The sequence below is a fragment of the Poeciliopsis prolifica genome, unplaced genomic scaffold (genome assembly GCF_027474105.1).
Source record: "Poeciliopsis prolifica strain line A6 unplaced genomic scaffold, Auburn_PproV2 SCAFFOLD011, whole genome shotgun sequence".
In the NCBI taxonomy this organism is placed as follows: Eukaryota; Metazoa; Chordata; class Actinopteri; order Cyprinodontiformes; family Poeciliidae; genus Poeciliopsis; species Poeciliopsis prolifica.
In genome coordinates, this window is record NW_026562386.1 from 2456630 (window position 1) to 2476916 (window position 20287).

General features: G+C 41.7%; 1 protein-coding gene across 1 annotated transcript in view; it reads left to right on the forward strand.

Annotated features, from left to right (window-relative positions):
* Positions 1-20287, forward strand: part of aldh1a2 (aldehyde dehydrogenase 1 family, member A2) — a 31125-nt gene that overhangs the window by 991 nt on the left and 9847 nt on the right. Inside the window, exons 2-7 of the mRNA XM_055036467.1 lie at positions 9420-9524; positions 10468-10608; positions 10938-11067; positions 14179-14240; positions 14996-15124; positions 17230-17343. Of these exons, the coding sequence (XP_054892442.1) occupies positions 9420-9524; positions 10468-10608; positions 10938-11067; positions 14179-14240; positions 14996-15124; positions 17230-17343 (681 nt within the window). The remainder of the gene's footprint in view (positions 1-9419; positions 9525-10467; positions 10609-10937; positions 11068-14178; positions 14241-14995; positions 15125-17229; positions 17344-20287) is intronic.

Consider the following 20287-nt stretch of genomic DNA (forward strand, 5'->3'; position numbering starts at 1 on the left):
TCAGAGGGTGAATAGTTTGGAGGTGAAATGTGTGTCTTGTTGCAGCTGGGCTGCTTTGCTGAAAATCCTTTTTTGGGGGGAGACGCAGAAGCAAACTGAGTGGATCCAGTCGATGTGATTTCTGATACAAATTGTGGCACTTTACAGAAAAGAGAGGTTCTCCAAAGCGAGGCGTTTTGGACGGGTCCCTGCAGGAATGTGTAGCTGGAGGTCTGGTCGGCTTGTGAGCAGCCTGCTCCAGTTCCTGGCCTCTTGAGCGCTCCTCCTGCAGAACAAGTGTTTTTATGATTGCAAGACAAAAGGGCGTCTATGGAGGGAGAGACTGACGATAATGTGGGAGGAACTGCTCTGTGTTAACACGTCTCCAGTGTTTTGAGAGCAAAGGCCACGCGGCCGCATGTCGAGGAGGACGGTGCACGTTGCAGGTTGAGCCGCGTGCTTCCCTTTCCCTCTCGCGGCGCTGGAGAGGCGGAAACGATGGAGCACTGGAGGGAATTTAGGGAGCGACTTGGTGAATTAACCCCCAGGAATTTGGATCATCCAGGCCCTGTTGGCCTGGCGGACCAGGGGGCAGAAGGGCTCTGATTTATGGGCACCCCTGATGTGGGCTCTCCTCACACCCGGTTCCTGAACTCCACCCTGCGCTGGAAGGATTTCCTCGAAACTGACCGTTTGGAGATGTGAACGTTCAATTTTCCATAACTTAACCAGACGTGCCTGTAAATTGAGATATCCTGGTAGATTATCAGATCTCCTGTAGAAGAGAGAAGATTGTGATTAGACGAGGTTTTTGCCTCTGGTCCCTTCGCCGAGTCACAAACTGCTCACCTTTCAAAGTCACGTTGTGTAATTGTGTCGGACGTCTCCTTTTGTGTGCAAATCTGGGACAATTCAACATGCATAAGTAATTTTACTTACATTTTACTTTAATTAGTCCCTCACGCTCACCTTTACGGGACAGAAATGGTTCAAATAGGAAGAATAAGAGAGCAGTGATTCCTATTTACTGATGTTTTGTGCTTTTCCACTTGCAGCAGAAGGGAGGAAAAGTGAGTTTGTTGAGGTTATTCTCCCTTCAGCAGGTGATACCTCTGGTCTTTGTGATTTTTCACACAGCTTAGTGATAATGAGTTGTTAAACCAGACACTCAGTGGGACGAACTTCACAGAAAGGGGGAATAAAAGCCGGGGCCTTTCCTGCTTTTTCTTTTGTTTGTTTCCTTTTATGCGTTTCAGCACGTGGTAAAATTAGAAAACTAAAAAAAAAATCGGTTTCATAACAGCTTTATTTTTTACGTTTTTTTTTTTTTTTATGCTCTCATTGGTTTTATTGAGGCTGTAATTGGATAATGACCTGTGCCACAAATCTGCAGAACCTAAAAGCTGCTAGAGCTCATTAGCCCCGTTCAGTGTGTGAGTTACAGATCTCCTAATCCAATCAAAAGCGATAAATTTTCCTTGTTGCTTTGCTCATGGTGGCGTAAGTGCACTTTTCACCATAGGAACCTGCTCTGAGTCGGCCTGCCGAGGGCTGGTGTGTTTGTGGAGCGGCCGATGCAGAGACGTCCTCTTTGGTTTGCATGGAGAGGAGGCTCCATCAATCTGTCACTGATTGAGATAGTACAGATGGAGGCTCGGGGGGCTCCCCGATGCTCTGCTGCTGTCCACCGGGGTGTAAATTATGACCCTGGCTCACTGTGTGGGTGAGCGGCCCCGCCTCGCCACGGCCTGACCTGCAAGTCCTGGAGTTTTTCACTTCAAAACCTCCATCTTACCGCGATCGAGATCAAACGCGGCCCATAGCTAGGGCATCCGATGATTTATCACGACGAGCACAGCGAGAGCCTCCTCTCTCTCCCTTCTCCCTTCCCTCCGCTTACACAACGTCACATGGCCGCCAGGCTCCGCGGCGCACGTCTCTTTGGCCGTGACAGGCTAAGTGTGCAGCGCCATCAATGTGTCCGTCGGTGTGAAATGCCCACTTGTGCAGCCACTGTAAATTACGGCCCGGTTCAGACGTCAGCGTCGCGTCCCCTCGCCTCTTAATCACTGTTGAAGGGAGACGAGTGACAGCGAGGTTACCCCTTTAACTTCCTCTCCGTCCTTTGTTCAACGTGTAATTCCTCGTGGTGTCATTATAGAAAACACTTGGCTTCATAAATCTGTTGCACTAAACTTTTCCTTTTGTGTACGCACAGAAAACACACACACACACACACACACACACACACACACCTTCCTCTGTGTTTATTTGTCTGTGAAAGTGCAGGACATTTCTTTATAAATTACTTCCTCTGTGTCTACTGATCCCAAGAGTGTAACTGTGCAAAAATTTTCTTTTAACACTCCCTTGACTTGTCTTTCAAAGAACTGTAAAGTACACAGGAAACGCGTCAAAGCCTCAGTAATCGGAGCGAGGAGGTCAGTTTTCATTGCTGATGCATGGAAGTGAATCTGCCGCTTTTCTCTCCTTCATCAACCCTTCAGAGGAGGATTCAGATTTTGTCTTGTTGAGCTTTAAAAACATTTTTTTAACAGCCTGGTTTTCTAACATGCGACTGTCACTAGATATCACAGCCGAACAGAGAGACTTCAGGTGCATTCACAGTCATAAACGGCAGTCACAAACGACGTGTAAAATGCATCTGAAAGCAGAGACGATATCAGTCGTTTGTATTTCAAATAAAACAAACTTTTGCTTTTGCTCAAACTTGTAGGGAAACTTGCGCTGAAGTTGAGTTGAACTTTAGGGCAAGTTTTGAGCACCAAAGTTGTTTCTGTTTGCAAAATATCACAGAACGTTTTTATTACCGTCTTTAATTTCAGAAGTTTACGATGCGTTTTAAACCTGCAGTGAATGATGTTAATTAGAAAGATTAACAACGTTGGAGTTAATTGGAGAAACACGTGAGGATGGATTTTAGCCACACCGATTCCTTCTGTGACATCATGGAAAAAAAATCAAGAGAAATGATCCAAAAAATCAACAAGAGATTTGTGGATTTCGAAAAACCTGATTCGTCACTGGCTGCGGTTTCCAGACGTCTGAAGAAGCCAAGTTCATCTGTTCAAATAATTATGGTGAAGCATAAACAGCATGAGGAAGTGCAGTGGGGAGAGGACGGATCAGAGTGATGAAGATATTTCAGGGTGAAGATGCTGGATGAAGCCAGGAGACGCTTATGATCCACTGCTGTGGAAGAGGTCATGACTCCAAGAGGAAGGTCAAAACCCAGGTTACAGATCGCAAATGAATCCTGGGACAAATCTGATGGATTATTGTCACATTTAGAGGAAACGGCGGCAAGATGTCAAACCTAAGAACATTATCGCATCTTGTGGGGGCGTTTTGTTGCGCTTCACAAAATATGTGACATCCTGCAGAAAGAAAGTTATGCTGAAATGTTGAAGCGATCAACCAGGAAGTAAAAGATTGGGGCAAATATTGACAATGGGCCAAAGCCATACGGCCAAATTAAAGACAAAAGAAGTTCATGTTTCAAAGTGACATACAGACCCGAATGGACCAAAGTGCCAGAAAATTATTGCGAGTTTCCTCTGAACCAAATCGCACAAAAAGTAATTTTACAAGTGTATGTAAACTTCAGAATTTTAATCCTTCCAGACCAAACGTGGAGCCGATAATCCAGCCAAGTGTGGAGTACCGTAAATCCTCCACACGTTGCACTGTCTGACAAACTCCAACCGTTTCTGAAAGGGGAGACGTTGAGCTTTCCAGCCAATATCGGGTTATTACGGTAATTTCAGCCGTAGCAGGAAGTTGAATTAGTCCAATGAAACGCTCGTTTAACAGACAGTAAATTGCTAAAATAACTTGCTAGGTAGTGAAATTTCCAGCTGTTATGGATAAATGGGCAAATATATTTAATCACAAGACATTTAAAGAACTGCGTAAAATTAAAATAAGTGGGGACTTTAAATTTACATCACAAAGGGTTAAGAAATTTAAAAAACTAACGTTTTAAGACAATGTGGCATTTAGGAATTAACAATAATTTTAGTTATCTCTAAAAATAAGATGGTTTGTCTTTAAAAAAAGCATTTGGTGTATTTTTTATAACTTTTATTAATATTTGTAGATATTCACATATTTATTTAGCAACACATTTGCTCAATTCAAGCAGATCAAACCAATTTCCCTCCGAAACGTTCAAAAATAAATTCAGTATTATTATTAGGCGTTTAAAAAAAATGACGCTTATGAAATAAATCACACTTACTAAGCAGAGTTGATTTTAAAAGCGCTGCTTGAATCCATTAGGGACACACACACACACACACACACACACACACACACACACACACACACACACACACGACGACAAGAAAGACTCTTGCCAGTGAGCGGCGGAGGGGTCGCCCCCTCAGAAACGCAGGAGAGCGGGGCGGCATTGTCTCTGGGAGTGTGCGTGAAAAACATGACGGCTCCATGGTGTCAAACATGTGAAGAGAAGCGGGAGCAGGAAAGAAAGGAAAAAAAGAAAACCCACCGGCTGCTCTCCCCTTTCACATGCTCTCCTCACTTGTAACAGTAGTAATTATAAAGACTCCTGAAACCCATCCAGACGCAGAGAGGAAGCAGAGGTCCTGCGATAGGGGAGGATATGAAACTTCCTGCTCAGACGAGCCGATTTCGGAGCCCGTAGGACACGTCTGGGCTGCGGGAGCTCGTGGTGTCGCGCATGAACACACACACGTCCTTAATCGGGCCACCACCCTCCCCGCTTCAGAGGGAAAAGACGAGGGGCTTCACACATTCCTCTGGCCTGCCAGCATCTGAGCCGTGAGAGGAAGCGCGGAGCCAAACAGATGTTTTGTTGGCAGCAGAAAGTATTTTGGCTTCTCCTACTTCCTATAACAGGGCACTTAAAAAAAAAAAATTAACGGTCACGAAAAACATTTCTTTAAGTTTAAAGCCGTTATCTGAAATGACGACTGAAGCAATTTGTTGCTGATTGAAAGTGTGTAATTTTAAAACGCGCCCCGTCTTCAGGTCAAGATGATGGGACTGACAACTTTCAGTGAAAAGCACGAGCGCTGCTAAATATTTGCAGCTGCCCTGTGACCTGTGCAGACATTCTTGGCCTGAATGCTTTGCTCAGGCGTCCATCACACACTGGCTTGCAAAAGTATCAACACCTTCCTGCAGAGGTGGGCAGTAGTGAAGTACATTTATTGTATTTATCCGCACAGTCCTTGAGTATTTGAGCTTTACTTCAGTGGCATTTTTTTGCAAAAGTTAATACTTTCACTCTACATGTGGCGGAGTTTGTGTAGTTTTGTTCTGCCGACATGCAGGAAAATTACACCCCTGCACTGAAGGCGGCGATATGGAGCTTTAAACCAGCTGGGAGAGGAAGAAGAATCATTTTGGTCCCACTTGTGTTGCCTTATAAATAGCGACGTGAATTTATTATGCATAAAACTGCAATTTGTCCTTATTACTGATGATCTGATCTGTCCAATTTAGCAGAAATTATTCTCGACTACACTTAAAAAAAAACTTTCAATACTTAAGTGTTTTTGAAAGTACAGTGGTTTGATTTAAGTAATAACTTGACAGAACTACTTTTACTTTTCCTTTTCCTGGATTATTATTGACCGGTAGGATTAGTAATGACACACAGTACTTCAGTGCGTTTGAACCAACATAAAGGCGTTCATAACTGTGAGGTGGAAGGAAAAAACGTACAAAATTTAGTAAAATTTCCAAACCAAAATGCATCCAGCTTGATTGCCCGTAAAGTAAAACAAGGTTTGGATCCAGCTTCCTTTGTTCTGGTTCAATAGAGTCCACTTGTGCAATTTTATTGTAATGTAAACTAGAAAGTTCATTCTATTAAGAATCACAATTTTAATTTTGAATCATTTCAAAATGCTCAAAAATCTGCATGTCGCTTTCCGTGCCCATTTGTGTGTTTTTATTTTTTTAAAAGCCTTGCAGCTAAAGCTAACCCAATAGTGATAATTAAAGAACTGTATGCCCAAACCAATTTTTAAAGTTTTTACATATTTAAGCTTTTGGAATCTGCTTGCACCTTATTGAGTAATTTTAAATAAACATTTTAAATACTTACAGTCTTTCCCTCTTGTTAGCCACATAATTGAAACAGAAACTCTGGACCGTTTTAATAAAGAAAAATTGGTTTCTGAATTAAAAATGGTCTCAGAATCAAACTGTATCCCTAAAAATCAGAATCAAATTGTTACACACTGAAATGTTTGCACCGCTAGTGTAACTATAGCTGTTCTGCTAATACTGTAAATGGTGGCTCTGGAGGAGCTGCATGGATCCACAGCTCTGTCTGGAAAACTATTGATGTGAGATTAATTGATTTATTGGACAAATTTGGTCTTTATGGAATGTGATCTGAAAAAGAACCCCAATGACTCTTGCATGTCATCTCTAGCTTGCGCCGCATCTATCAGGTGGTAGAAAAGTGCAAAAGGGTCAGAAAAGCAGCTCACAAATCAACCTTTGAGGTAAAACAAAGCGATGGAAGTGTCATGCTGTGGGGAAAACAAGGAAAGTGATGGGAAGGAAGACGGCTAAATCCAGGGCAATCCTGGAAAAACTTCGTCATCCAGCCGGACGACCGTAAACTTACAGCTGCTTTTAATTTAACTTTGTTCCATTTCACAAAGAAAAAACGGACAAGAATCTCAGCCTCTAATTGTGGCAGACTCAAATTTTCACTGATTTAGTGGGGGGAATACAATTGCACTCAACGGTTTCAGATTTTATTTGTTAAAACTTTATATAACCGTTTTTCTGCCAGTACATAATTATGTTCCACTTCATGTCAGACTATCTGATAAATGCTAATAAACGGTGTTGTTGTTTTTGTGGTTGCAACATTTCAAAATGTGGAGCAGTTCTCCTACTGAGAGTACGACGAGTTTTGGAAAGCCTCTTTATCGCTACGTTGCGAAAGTTAACAATTCAAAGGGTTGTGAAGAAACAACAAACAAATGCATTTTCTAGTAATAAAAGGAGACGTTTTACTGCACTTTCTGGATGGCAGCTCAAACTTTCATAAACACAGACCCATTATGTGAAGCGATAGCAAAGACCCTGCAGGGAAAGTGGAAAAGAAAACACCATTAGTCATTTGAAAATGTGCGCCCTTGCTCTGGGTTTTTTTTTTTTATCGTTGCGTTCTTTGCCCTCTTGTCCGAAACGATCCTAAAAAGTAATTTTAAGAAACCTTGAGAGTTGATTTACAACCCGGGCCTGTCATCTTAATCAAGCTTCTCAATGGAACGGGGACAAAAGTCTCGCACCAGTCTGAGCCCAGCGAGACGGCCGAGCCAAGCGGCATCTGACAGTCGTCCTTTTCTCGCCGTGATTTAGGTGGGGCCTGCTCCACGGCGTTTTTTTTTTTTTTTTTTTTGTGCTTTATCCCTTCTCCTTTAGTGGCATCCAACCAGAGGGGTTACGCCACGGATAAAGCTACCCATGGTCCGCATTCTTGCCCAGGCTGTTGAGGCTGTCAGGGGGGCTCCTCTGATTTAGGGCGCCCCACTTCAGTGGCCCCTATAAATTTAAAAACTAATTCAGCGCTCTGCAGGACTTTTTGTTTTTTTGCATAGGGCCCTCTTCGCCTTATAGTTACTGACAATTTTATGAAGTGCTCTTAATGAGCAGCAGATTAAAGGTGGCGCTGAGGAAAACGTGCTGGAAAATAAAGAGAGGTGACTTCACTGCAAAGCACAAAATCTTCATTTTGGTTTAGTTTCTGGAGCAAATATCTCAGGAGACTTGAAATAAGACGAAACTAACCTAGAAGGTGTTTCTCAGTGCGAGTGCTTTAGGTCAATAATTAACTTATAACATGGGAAAAATGTCTTTTTACAAATTAAATAATCTGCCGATTGAACTATCCCTTATTTTTATCAATATTGAGCAATTATTGACTGAAAACAAGCTCCTATACCTGGGGAAAAGTTACTTGTTAGTTAGTTTTGCTTTATTCCAAGTGTACCAAGACATCTGCACTACATCTTAGACCAGAAATACTTGGTGATATTTTGTGTTTTTGCAGTGCATGTCTGGGTTTGGTTGTCTGGAGGCTGGTAAATGGAAAAAACCAAGAGAAAGCCCACTGCACTGAACCAGATTGGAAACCTCCTGGTTTCTCCACCAAGTATTGATCTCTGAACTCTTCCTGAGTTAAAACATTAGTGTTGTTGTTTCGAAACGATTATGAACCTGTTTTCTCGAGGTCTGCAAGCACTGCACCTCTTGACCATTTCTCCTTTTCTGCAAATAAAAACTAAATCCGTGCTTGTAATTTCAGAGAATAAAAGAACAATGTTCATTTTACTCAAACATACACCTATAAAGAGTAAAATCAGAGAAACTGATCATGTTAAGGGGCCTCTTAACATTTCCCAGAGCTGCATCTCCTCTGAAGTTCATCCATAAGTCAGTAAGCTGGATGTCGAAGCAGCCTGAGCGTAAACAGAAAAAGAGGTTCGCAGCCAATTAAAAAGTCCTTAACGGGCGGCGTTTATTGGGGTAAACATGTTGGAGGGTTTAGGAGGGCTCCGGCCGGTGGGATACTTGAACCCTGCCTCTCAGGTTTGCTCTCAGCGCGTCGGAGGAGAAGGATGGTAAGAGCACATGTATACACAGAGGGATTTGTGCCAGCAGATGTTCTCCTTGCACTCTATCTATCAGAAGGACTGACAGCCATTAAAAACAGACCGTGAGCGTTCCTCCTAATGAGTCTAAACATGTCTCCTTCAATAGACACACCTCACGTTTTGCTGCGCTTTTCATCTGGAGCCCCAAAACTCCTCTTTGCCGACACAATTCTCACTTTGCGCCGTTGTCTAAACATTTGTTTTTCTTTTGGTCTTCATCGACGTTAAAGACGCCGTGTTTGGAATCCCGGCCGGTTGTTTAACGGAAGACTTGCTTTAACGCTTCACAGAAACCAAGCGCAGCACGTGTTTTATGATCTTGTAAATGAGCGCCGATGTTGTGAAACGTGTCTCTGTGCTTGGGGGTCTTGTATCTGATGGGGATTTATCCTCTCCACACACACACACACTCAGACACACACACTCACGCGGTCTCACACTCACCCACCCCCTTTGTCTGCATGGTGGAGCACTCCCCAGAGAGCAATGCTGGACACACAGGAATCTCTGTCCAGATTTCCAGAGATTCTCCCATATCGCTTACATGAGAGGCTGGACATGCTGGGCCTGCAGCCTGAGAGCCGTTACTCTTTCACAGGCTCTGCTGCAGCAGCCAGCTTCCTTAAAGCAGCAACACAAATGTGCAGCAGCAGCAATCATTCTTTCCACTCGCTGCTGCGTTTATATCAGAAAGTGGCTCAGCTTTTAAGTGTGGCTGAAGAGTGAAAATGTGGTTTTTTTTCCCTGCAGATTTTCATCAATAACGAGTGGCATGACTCCGTTAGTGGGAAGGCCTTCGCCGTGTACAACCCGGCGACCGGAGAGCAGATCTGTGAGGTCCAGGAGGCGGATAAGGTGAGTCCAGAACGGGTCCAGAATGAGTCTATTCTAGAACGGGTCCATTGTGGCTGTAAACATTTTCTCTCAAAATTACAAATCTACTCGTAGAATCAGATTTACTGTAAGTAAAAGCGCCATAATGCTGGAAATTAAACCGTTTAAAATGACCGGACGTTGGTATCGGTGCAATATTTGTAGTATTTTGGAATAAAGTTGGTCTATAAATGAAATCCCTGGTATAGTTAAGTAAGGAGGAAATATTAACAATCAGTTCATGTTGGAGTAACGGCGATGAGGATCTGCAACCATAAAGACTACGACTCTTTTTTTACTAGGATTCGTTGTTTTGAGATATTTACACACTGCCTTGTTTTCCACACTAGAAGAGATTAAACATTTTCCTGTCAACCTTTTACTAGTTAAATGCCAGAATAATCAAGGACATCCCTTTTTCAAGTTCACAACATTGACATTCTTCTGGTTTTCCCACGTTGTTGTAAAGTAGAAGTCAATCAAGATCTCAGAAAGCTGTGACATCATCATCATCTGGATTTCCCAAATTGACCTAAAAGGTCACTGTGTGTGTAAACATGAATTTGAGGGACGTAATATCTAAACTGATCTTCGTCACTGTTCTGTTATTCTGGAAATAGAAATATTTGCTAATCTTGTTTGGTCTAAGGAGAAACTCATAAGGAATATAAATGTATAAATTCACATGCAGCTTTAATTTCTAATACAAAAGCAGCATAAATACCTGAACTATTAATAGGATGAGTGAATGTACTTTGATGTTTTTCATGTCGGTCAAAACGGAGATTATGTCCTTATCTCTTCATATGTTGGAGTGAGAGTTTTACCCAAAGATCAAACTATTGTCTGGCAGCAGATAAAGTCTGAAAATAGCGATGGAGTCGAACGTTTAGCATCCATTTGATATAATTACGGTGTTTTGCAGGCGGATGTCGACAAAGCGGTGCAGGCTGCTCGCCTCGCCTTCTCTCTGGGCTCGGTTTGGAGGAAGATGGATGCATCTGAGCGCGGACGTCTGCTGGCCAAACTGGCCGACTTGGTGGAGCGAGACAGCGTCTATTTAGCGGTAAGTGAATGAAAATTAAACTTTTAATCTGTGTAAACTAATCCGTGATCTGGTGCAAGAGTTTATTTAACTCATCAGCTGCTTTCATCCCGTTTCTGTCCGGTGCGTTTTATTTCCTCCTGCAAATCTGCCTCAGCCTCCTTTTGCAAATACAAATATTTGCCTTGCCTTAAAGAGAACTGAGGGGCTGTATTTGTAGTTTAATGTTATCTTGGTGTCACTTTTCACCCGTGGGTGAGTGTAAAGGATGAACTGGTTCAGAATTATGTGAAGATCACAAGGTTATATCACATTTTTCCCAAAACGTCTGCCTCTTCTTCTCCCCTCAGACCATTGAGTCGCTGAACAGTGGGAAGCCTTTCCTGCCCACCCTGTTTGTGGATCTCCAGGCAACGATAAAGACGCTTCGATACTTCGCTGGATACGCAGACAAGATCCATGGGACCTCCATCCCCATGGGTGAGAGCTTCCTCTGAGTCGCTGCAGCAGAGTTTCAATGGAAGCAGTCTGGTGAAAATTAGGGTTTTTCAGATGAACATGGTGGTTTTATTGGGAGTGCGATTAAAAACTTGAGCTCATTTCTGGTAATTAATGATGAAAAAGCAAAAAGTAGCTGTAGCATATTTGAAAAGACAATCTAAATTGTTATTCAATATAAATGGCTTTTAACCAAGATAATAGGCCAGTTTCCTTTCAGAAGAATAGGTACGACTCACAAAAGAGCAGTTAGGCTAGAGTTTGCAGCTGCGAGTGTTTTGTATTTGCAATGTGAATATCATATATACATATTTACAACCACAACATTGGGATATGCAAATGGCCATCAAGGAAAAAAACAAAACAATGAAATAAAAAGAAAAATAGAGGAGAAAAGAAGAAACACAACAAAGGGAAAAAAATTAATCAATCGTTCCCAAAGTTCATCTTACAACCCCTTAGTCCATCCACCCGGAATGGGGATTAATCAGGCTCGCAAACAAGGCGAGTATCCAGGGCGTGGTTCACGTCCTGGGTAATTGAAAGTCCAATCAAAGAAAGAACAGAGTTCTTTGTAGGATTCTCCTACCAGCTGGGTAGGAGAAGTAAGCAGTTCTGTCACCAACAGGTGAAATCTTTCTTTGGCTCTAGGCCTGGTCTCATAGCTCACCATCCACCTGGCCTGAATAACAAAACAGGACCACTTCCTCAATATATATGATATGATCTAACATTTAGTGTATACACAATTCAATAAATAACATTTTATATTAAATAATTCTATCATATTTGATCAATTGCAATTTCATTAAATCTAAAATGCAATATAAATTACATTCATGAAACATTAAATAAATATACACCATATTATCAATTAACATGAAATGTAAAATACTAATATAAACCAGTGTTCAATAAATACTTCAATTACCCGTTTTGGTTATCAAAAGGAGTTTACAATCAGTTTTTCTTTAGTGGCTACACAACAGCAGTGATTATAAGCCAACGCTAAGTCATTCACAAAAACACTCACCAGTTCCGCAGTTTTGTGTCATACTACCGGATCTTTTTCATCTCCTTTTCCGGCTCACAATAATGGGCTCCTGCCAGCTCTGCTCCTTCCAACGCGTTCTACCCTTCACGCCCTTTCGCTTGAGCTAATATACCTAGCCGGTAAACTGGAAAGGTACATGTGACCCCAGTACTCAACCGCGATTGGCTAAACGATAATCTCGCGAGAATCAATCATAATACCATTAAAACATCGCGAGATTTGAGGCTAAAAGGCAAAAGAGTAGAAAATCAGAGGAAATGAAGGTTTAAAATTACACTCGGGTTACATCGCTGCTTAATTAGAAGTTTTGTGTGTTTTCAAAGTTATGCAGAAGAGAATTTGGTTCACATTTTTTCAGAATTTGATTTTAATCTTTTGAGGAAAAAAGTTTTTTTTTTGTTTTGCTGTTTTATTTTTTTTCCTAATGCTCTTCTGTAAGGTTCCCTTATGTGTTTTATTGAAAACATTATTTTATGACCTTGAGAAACTGAATACAACATTAATCTAATTGGTGAGTGTCATTGGTAAACAAGCATAAAAGAAAACACAAAAGCATGAAAATCTGATGTTGGTCACAATTTCTTTCATACTTAAAAGAAAATGTTATTTGTGTTATTGTTTCAAACCAACTTTAAATTAACATTAATCACTCTAAAAATGTCTGGATGATGCAACTGAGTTTACATGTGAAGTTAAAGCAGATTTATACAGACTAATCAAAATGTAGCAAAATGAAACATTGAATTTGCCCCTTGACCTCTGGGGTTTTTAAATCTCAGTAGCTGTTTACTATAAAACTGCAGCTTTTACTCAGATTGTGCAACAGCTGGCGTTCTCATGCTCGGTAAAGAAAGACAACAAATTGGTGCATAATCCAAACCCCTGTTATCCATTCACCGTTCTAAGGTTGCAGCCACCGGTTTCGTCCCCCTGACACAGTTAAATTTGCTGTTTGAAGAGGTCGGCTGTCGATTTCAACAGGAAGGAGAGAAAAGAATGAGAGCGAGGACATGAGAAACCTGTTGATACCACCGCATTGTTCCTCTCAAAGCTCCTGTTATTCAGCGCTGCCAGACCGGCCGGTCCGCGCTGCGCGTTTTCCCAGGGCTGCGCTCCGAGCTCCGCTCCTCTTGTTGGCTTTCACCTTAAATAAGCGGGGATATTCCTGCGGCCTGCATGATGCAAGGAGCCGTGTTTGTTCACCTGTCAGGATACGGCGCAGTACATCGACAGCCCCCTCTGTTTGTCTGGCATGTTAAGCCGGGCTTGCAGTATTAAATTTGTATCACAGGCAGCGTGACATGAATAGGGAGTGTCATTATGTAGAGCACCTTTGGCTACACAGTTTGGTATCGTTTACATCGCTCGTTCCAAATTGAAATCCAAGTCGATTGTCGGCGTCATAGTTTCACATGAGCCTCGCGGACACTCGAGTTTCTGCTGGAAAATCTCAGCGAGCAGCTTGAAACGGCCCAGAATGAAACGAAACGACGAGCATATGGGAAGTTTCTCCGCTGTTTACAAGCTTCTACTGTTTCCCACAAAAAGAAAAGAGAGCATTTGGCTTGTCATCGTCCTCTGATCACTCTGTCCAAACGCAACATTAGGCAATAATCAGCTGACCGCTGTGGTAATAAATTCATACACACATTTCTCAACATGAATTGTTTTTGTGGAGCGTGAACAAGCATGGCACACCCTCCGTGACAACCTCCTTTAACGCAACTAATGCAAGAGGAATGAGCGAACCTTTCCAGCATAACACCCATCTGTATGACCTAAAACACACACACACACACACACACACACACACACACACACACACACACACACACACACACACACACACAGGGCTCGAAACGTAATCTCTCACCAGGGCAAAGGAAGCAAGAATGCTCAGTGTGGATTCATTTACAAATTAGCATGTTGAGTCGCGGCGGTGTCGGGTGGTGAATGTTTAACATGAGTTTGAGTTACTTTTCAGCAAACGTTTGGAATTAGAAGTCTCTGAAAATGTCTGCATGTGTTTTCCGTCACAGATGGAGAGTATCTGACATTCACCAGATATGAGCCCATAGGAGTTTGTGGACAAATTATCCCTGTGAGTATTGGCCTTCCTTCAAGTGACATGCACAACAAAAACAAAAAGGAAACGGAGGCAGATAAGAAAGAGCTGGCTCGGTATGAAAGAGAAACTGGATGGTTTATTGGATTACGTTCTGATTTTCCAGTAATTCCCCGACAGTCATTGTTTATTTGGGTTAAACCCACTCGGTGAGCCCCCTGCTCCCCACACCGTGACTGTGCCAGTGAGGTTGAGTAATGATAAATGAGAAGTGAGAAGGGAAGGGATTTCATGTGTTGGGAGAGAGAGTGATGAGAAAGGAGGGAAAGATGAAGGAGAAGGAGACACTGCTGATTGTGCAAGAGAGCAGAAAGCCTGTGGTTCTGCCCCCCAGCCCCATGGGCTCCTCTGTAAGGCAGAAATAACACAGGCCTGCGTGTCGTACAGCGATACGGCTCCGTTGCACATGTGTTGCAATATCCCGACTTTCTCAGAATGCTGTGGGAAGAGAAAACACTGTACCAGTGCCTAGAACATTTTCTCACTTGACTGTGTTTAGACAGAATGAAAATGAGAGTAAGTGACTTAACAGTGATGAGTTATTGAGCTTGACTTGTGACCACCCAGTGTGTCAGTTGCATGATTTTTCCCGTGTGTGTGTGTGTGTGTGTGTGTGTGTGTGTGTGTGTGTGTGGGTGTGTGTGTGTGTGTGTGTGTGTGTGTGTGTGTGTGTGTGTGTGTGTGTGTGTGTGTGTGTGTGTGTGTGTGTGTGTGTGTGTGTGTGCGTGCAGTGGAACTTCCCTCTGATGATGACGGCGTGGAAGCTGGCCCCGGCGGTGGCCTGTGGAAACACCGTGGTCCTGAAACCAGCCGAGCAGACGCCGCTCACCTGCCTCTACATAGCGGCTCTCACCAAGGAGGTAAATCTTACAGGGGATCTGTTATGTGTGAAACTCACATTTTGCTTATTTCTGGTTTTTCCGTTTTGCTCTCGACTCTTTCTGGAAACACCCAGAGTTTTTTTTTTTTTATTAATGTTTTTGGGTGTCAGGAAAACGAGCCGTTTTCTAAAAGCTCCTGTTTAAGTCGCATTCTGCAGGCAGTGCCCCGTAACCTAGCAACCCCAGCCAGGCAGTGCCCCGTAACCTAGCAACGAAGCGGCACTCGTGCAGATTTGGTTTGAGCTTTGTTCACTGCTGTATTGTCTCTACTATAGCCGTCCCATTATTGAAAAAAGTTACATATTGGGTATTATTATGGTCATGATCTATTGCTTTTGTCCGTTTCTGTTTCTTTCCTGTTTGTTTTGACGTTAGCTGTTGCACTCCCAACTGCACTGGCTACAAAATTGTCATTTTTACATGTCTGTGAAGATATTGGTGTATTTACGTGTGCTGTGATGGTGCAGGGTTGCCTGGGAATTCAAGGATTTTAATACAAAAAGTTTAGTGGAAGGAAGAAAAACGTGATCAAGGAACAGTTATTGAAGCCTGTAAAGAATACTAAGAGGGTAAATTGCAGAAGCTCCACCACTAAGGCTCTTGAAACAGATTTGCTTAGAGTCTCTAGTTTTATACTTTTAAATGTTAAGAACAGAATAGGTGGCAGTGAAATTCCTCCCAGTAAATTTCTAATTTACGCTTAGAGTGTGGAGACTCAAATCTCTGCTAAAGTTGTTCTGTATAAGTTGATCTATAAGTGGCCATATGCTCAAATGAACAGAAGAAATGGTTATTTTGTCATATAAATACTGTGAAGAAGTACAGATCCATTTACCTCCTGTAACTGATTCAAGTTTACTTAAAGCTTTCGGCGCTCTCTTGAGGCTGTGTCAAAATGTCCTGTCAGATTTCAGCTGGTTCGTCTTTTTACTTCCCGTCAGTCATTCTTACAATAACAATATTCTCTACAAATTTAGAAAGTGGGGATTAGACTTAAAACTTTAAACAGTAGATGAACTGAACAAACACTGCAAAGATTATCCTCATTTAGTTTATCATGTACTGAATTTGCAGCAAACTGAGGTATGAATTGTTTGATATATTTATTTATATCATAAACAGGCTGCAAGAAATAGAGTCCAATTTAATACAACATATTTGCTAAGTTGTTGTATTTTTAGGCACAACAATCGTTTATATCTATCAACTTGGGGTCTTTAAATGCCTGAATGATTGATAGGTCAGAGTTAACTGACATAATAAACATTTATCTGACAATTATTCAGAAATGGGACAGAAAACAAGGGAAACGAAGAGACGATGCCCAAAGAAAAACACCCAAAAGATCCAGAGAACTACATATTTATAGCATTTTAACAGAAGATTAGAAAGTTTGGAGGCAAAATAAAAAATGGAGGTCTAAATAATCACCTCGCTTTAATTGCAAAGAGAGACGATTACTTAGCTTAAAAGGAAATGAACTTGGAAACCTGCTTGTTATTTCACAGATTTAACCTGAAGTCTGGCATAATATAAATGCTGACAGTTCACATGAAAGCGCTGACATACCAAATAAAAGATCTAAAGTGTTATCTCACTGTAATACCCTCAGTTCTGCTAAGAAAGTTGAGTCAACAGAAAGAATGATTAAGAACACTAACAAATGTGTTTTTCATTTTAAACCAGTAGTGTGCGGTGAACGGGCTGCAGAGTGCAGCTGTGCAGATATTTCCCTGCTTTTCAGCTTCGATCTTCTGAGCCGTCCGGACAGAATAGAAATAAACACGTGTGTAAGTTAAACAGCACAGGAACAATGCAGGCTCACATTACCATCCAGTCCCACTCAGTTATGTGCAAATGTAAGTGTCTACATCCGCTCTCGTTTCCCCGTGTGTCCTCCAAGGCCGCGCCTCTTTCTGGAGACTATCTGTCTGTGGCCCTCTTCTCTTCTCTGTGATGCTCCCCCTGTTTTCTACTTACAGGCAGGTTGGGCCGGGTCCGGATTCCCCCACGCCGCCTGCAGTTTTGCTTGGCTCTGCCGTCATCTCCACTAAAGCTTGTTTCCTCTCATATTGTTTTGACAGGCCGGGTTTCCACCGGGAGTCATCAATATTTTGCCAGGATACGGTCCAACAGCAGGAGCTGCGATTGCTTCGCACATGGGCATAGACAAAGTGGCTTTCACGGGATCAACCGAGGTACGTGTTTGTCAGATCTGCAGCTGCTGCTTGCTTTTGTCACGGAGAACAAGTGACACAGTGACCAACATGTGCAGAGCATAAGGAGCAGGCTGAGTAATTGGGGGATGTTGTGTGCACAGTCTTAATAACAAACAAATGGGGGCTTACATAAGTTGCATGGCCTGTCATTAATCCCCGTGACGAGGCTTTGATTTTATCTACCACACATGCACGTATACTTAAAACCAGATATATTTGCATACACTGTATAAAAAGTTCTTCCTGCTGTCAGACTAAATGTTTAGGAAGAAAAGTAGCATTTCTCTTTAAAAAAAAAAAATACAAGAATAATCAGAAAGAGAGAGAACTTTTGAACCGTTTTAAAACTTTCCTGGAAGTCAGAAATTCACACATTTCCTTCTTAATTGGTAGCGTTTTCTCTTGAATGTCTCCTACCTGCGCTGCTGTTGCTGAGTCAGGTGTGCAGGCCACCTTGATCACACACACCTTTCTTTTCAGCAAGGCTGAAAAAGTTTCTGTGGGACTAAGACAGAGGCCCAGTGATGGTTACACAGGTTCCCCCAGACATCCGGCAGCCGACTGTGTTTTTGAGTTATAAATGTCTAAAGTTGACAGAAAATTTGAGAATATGACTTGGTAAATGTATGCTATTGTAAGACATTATTAACAATACAGGAACATCAACTTTAAATAATAAAAAGACAAACAAATAAATACTCATTTTTGCACTTCAGTTGTTTATTGCTTTATATTTTTATTATAAAGCAATAAAAATAGCTTTATTTGCTGAGGTTGTTGGTGGTTAGACCAGTAAAGATGGTCAATAAAATAGACACCTCTCTATGTGATCACATAAAAACCATGTGATTCCAACCATTTCACCTAAAAGACTCTTTAGCTATTACTGGTGTGGAGGGAAAAAAACTAATACATAAACTAATGACTCGTAGCCTGGTGGGGATTCAAGTACAGCCTGGTGGCCTGCCAGGCTGAAAGTCACTCTGAGGGAAATCCGGATTACAATATAGACTTTTTATTTGGCCAAGTGATTCTGGACCTATATGTCTTTTATTGCATTTTCATAAGAGTTCAAACGTGTTTCTGTGCGCTGGTCTCTTTCATGTTAACATCTTTTTTCTTTATCTAGCTGGATCTAAAGCGCATAAAGCTCAGCTTGCCTTGCAGATCCAGGAAGCGGCTAAAACAAAGCAGAAGGACGCATACCATTTTAGGTGTTGAGTGTTGTGGTCTGAACGCATTTCTGCGGCAGACAGCAGAGAGACACCAAATAACCTCTCTGCAGATCATTTATAAACATCTGTCATTTACCTCCTCTGTTCCTATTCGCAGCAAAGCAAAAGCAGAATATATAACAAGATGTTTTTAACAAGTCTCTCTGGAAAGTGAACAAAGCTTCCTGTGACTCATTTATGTTGTTGCTGTAAGCAGCATCTGATAAGCTCCCGCAGGCTCAGACATAATACTTCACTGTCTGGAGCCACATAGACGGTGAAGCTGAAATTCAGCCGACCAGAGGCAAATAGATGTTTTATGTAAGTTACTGACTCGGGCGGCGTCCACGCTGAAGGTCATTTAGTTTGCAGTGACTGTTTGAAAACTTTGAATTAATGAGTTAAAACATTTAATCTCCCTTTGGGATCAATAACGTATTTCTGAACTTGAATTCTTGCATCCTGCCAAGATTGTCTTGTAGCTCCTAAATGAAAAGTAAGTAGAAAATCAGGTTTGAGGGATCAAAATTCAGATTTTTTTTTACACAAGTATAATCATGAAAGAGTTATTTTTGAAGATGCCTAAGACCTGTTCCATTTGGGAGTCAACCACGTTCATTGACTTTTCACCTTATCATAAAAAGAGGGTGAGAGAAAATGTCAGCAGAACTTCAATTTCTATTAATCCTTAACTTGCATTTTGTTTTGTTCGATTCTACAAGTTAATTTCCCATGTGGACGAAGAACAAGGAAGGTTTCATCAGCAAATCAAAATCTAATGTATTTACAAAGCGCATTTAAAAACAAAAGTGCAAATCAAGTCAAGACTTAAACCATTTTAAAAAACATTCACATTTTAAAATGCACGTAAAGTCAAACGGACAATAAAATAAACTCACCAACTCATATTGGGCCAAACCCCACAGAAAACATGTGCCTTTAAAAACAGAAAGTGAAGATGCCAGTCTAATGCTGAACAGCAACATATTCCAAAATTTGGGGTGAAAACAGAAAAAGCTCCATTTTCTCACATCGGAAAGCAGCTTGTCTGGTCCATATAATGATGTAATTTTTAGGTATTTGTCATGCTTTACAGAACCATACACTGGCTGTTTCCAGTCAATATTTTGATGTTACAAGTGATTTGAGGATTTTTTTTATTAGAACTTTTTCCCATAATTTCTGGAAAATGGAAACAGGAAATGACAAAACAGCAATGTGCAAGTCTAAAATGGGGACACGTGTGGCGAACGGACCTGGATCTGATTTCATAAATGCAGAGTTCTTCGCTCTTCATTTCCTGATGAAATTGAGACACATCCATTTTTTGCCGCTTTGGTTTCTTTGGATGATCTAATGACTCGTCCGACTCCTTCAGTGGAGTCCAAAGACATCTGTTCCCATTATGAACATTATTTCTATCTTGCCATGTACGTTGGCCCATTGGAAACATGTGTCACTTTGGTCTAAGCAGAATAAAATGTTCTGGAACACAAAGTCCTGTTGTGTCCTTGAAGTGTTTGTTGGTTTTGATGCGTGCCTGTTTTGTGTGTTTTCATTATGGGATGAAGTTTCTACTGCATTAGGACTGATATCGTCATTTTATTGTGATGCCACAAAGTTTAGCGTTGCTGTTCTGAGTCTCTGAATTAACGTCGTATCAGCCAAATGATCAGAAAGTAAGTCATGCATCAGTTGGAGCCTCTTCA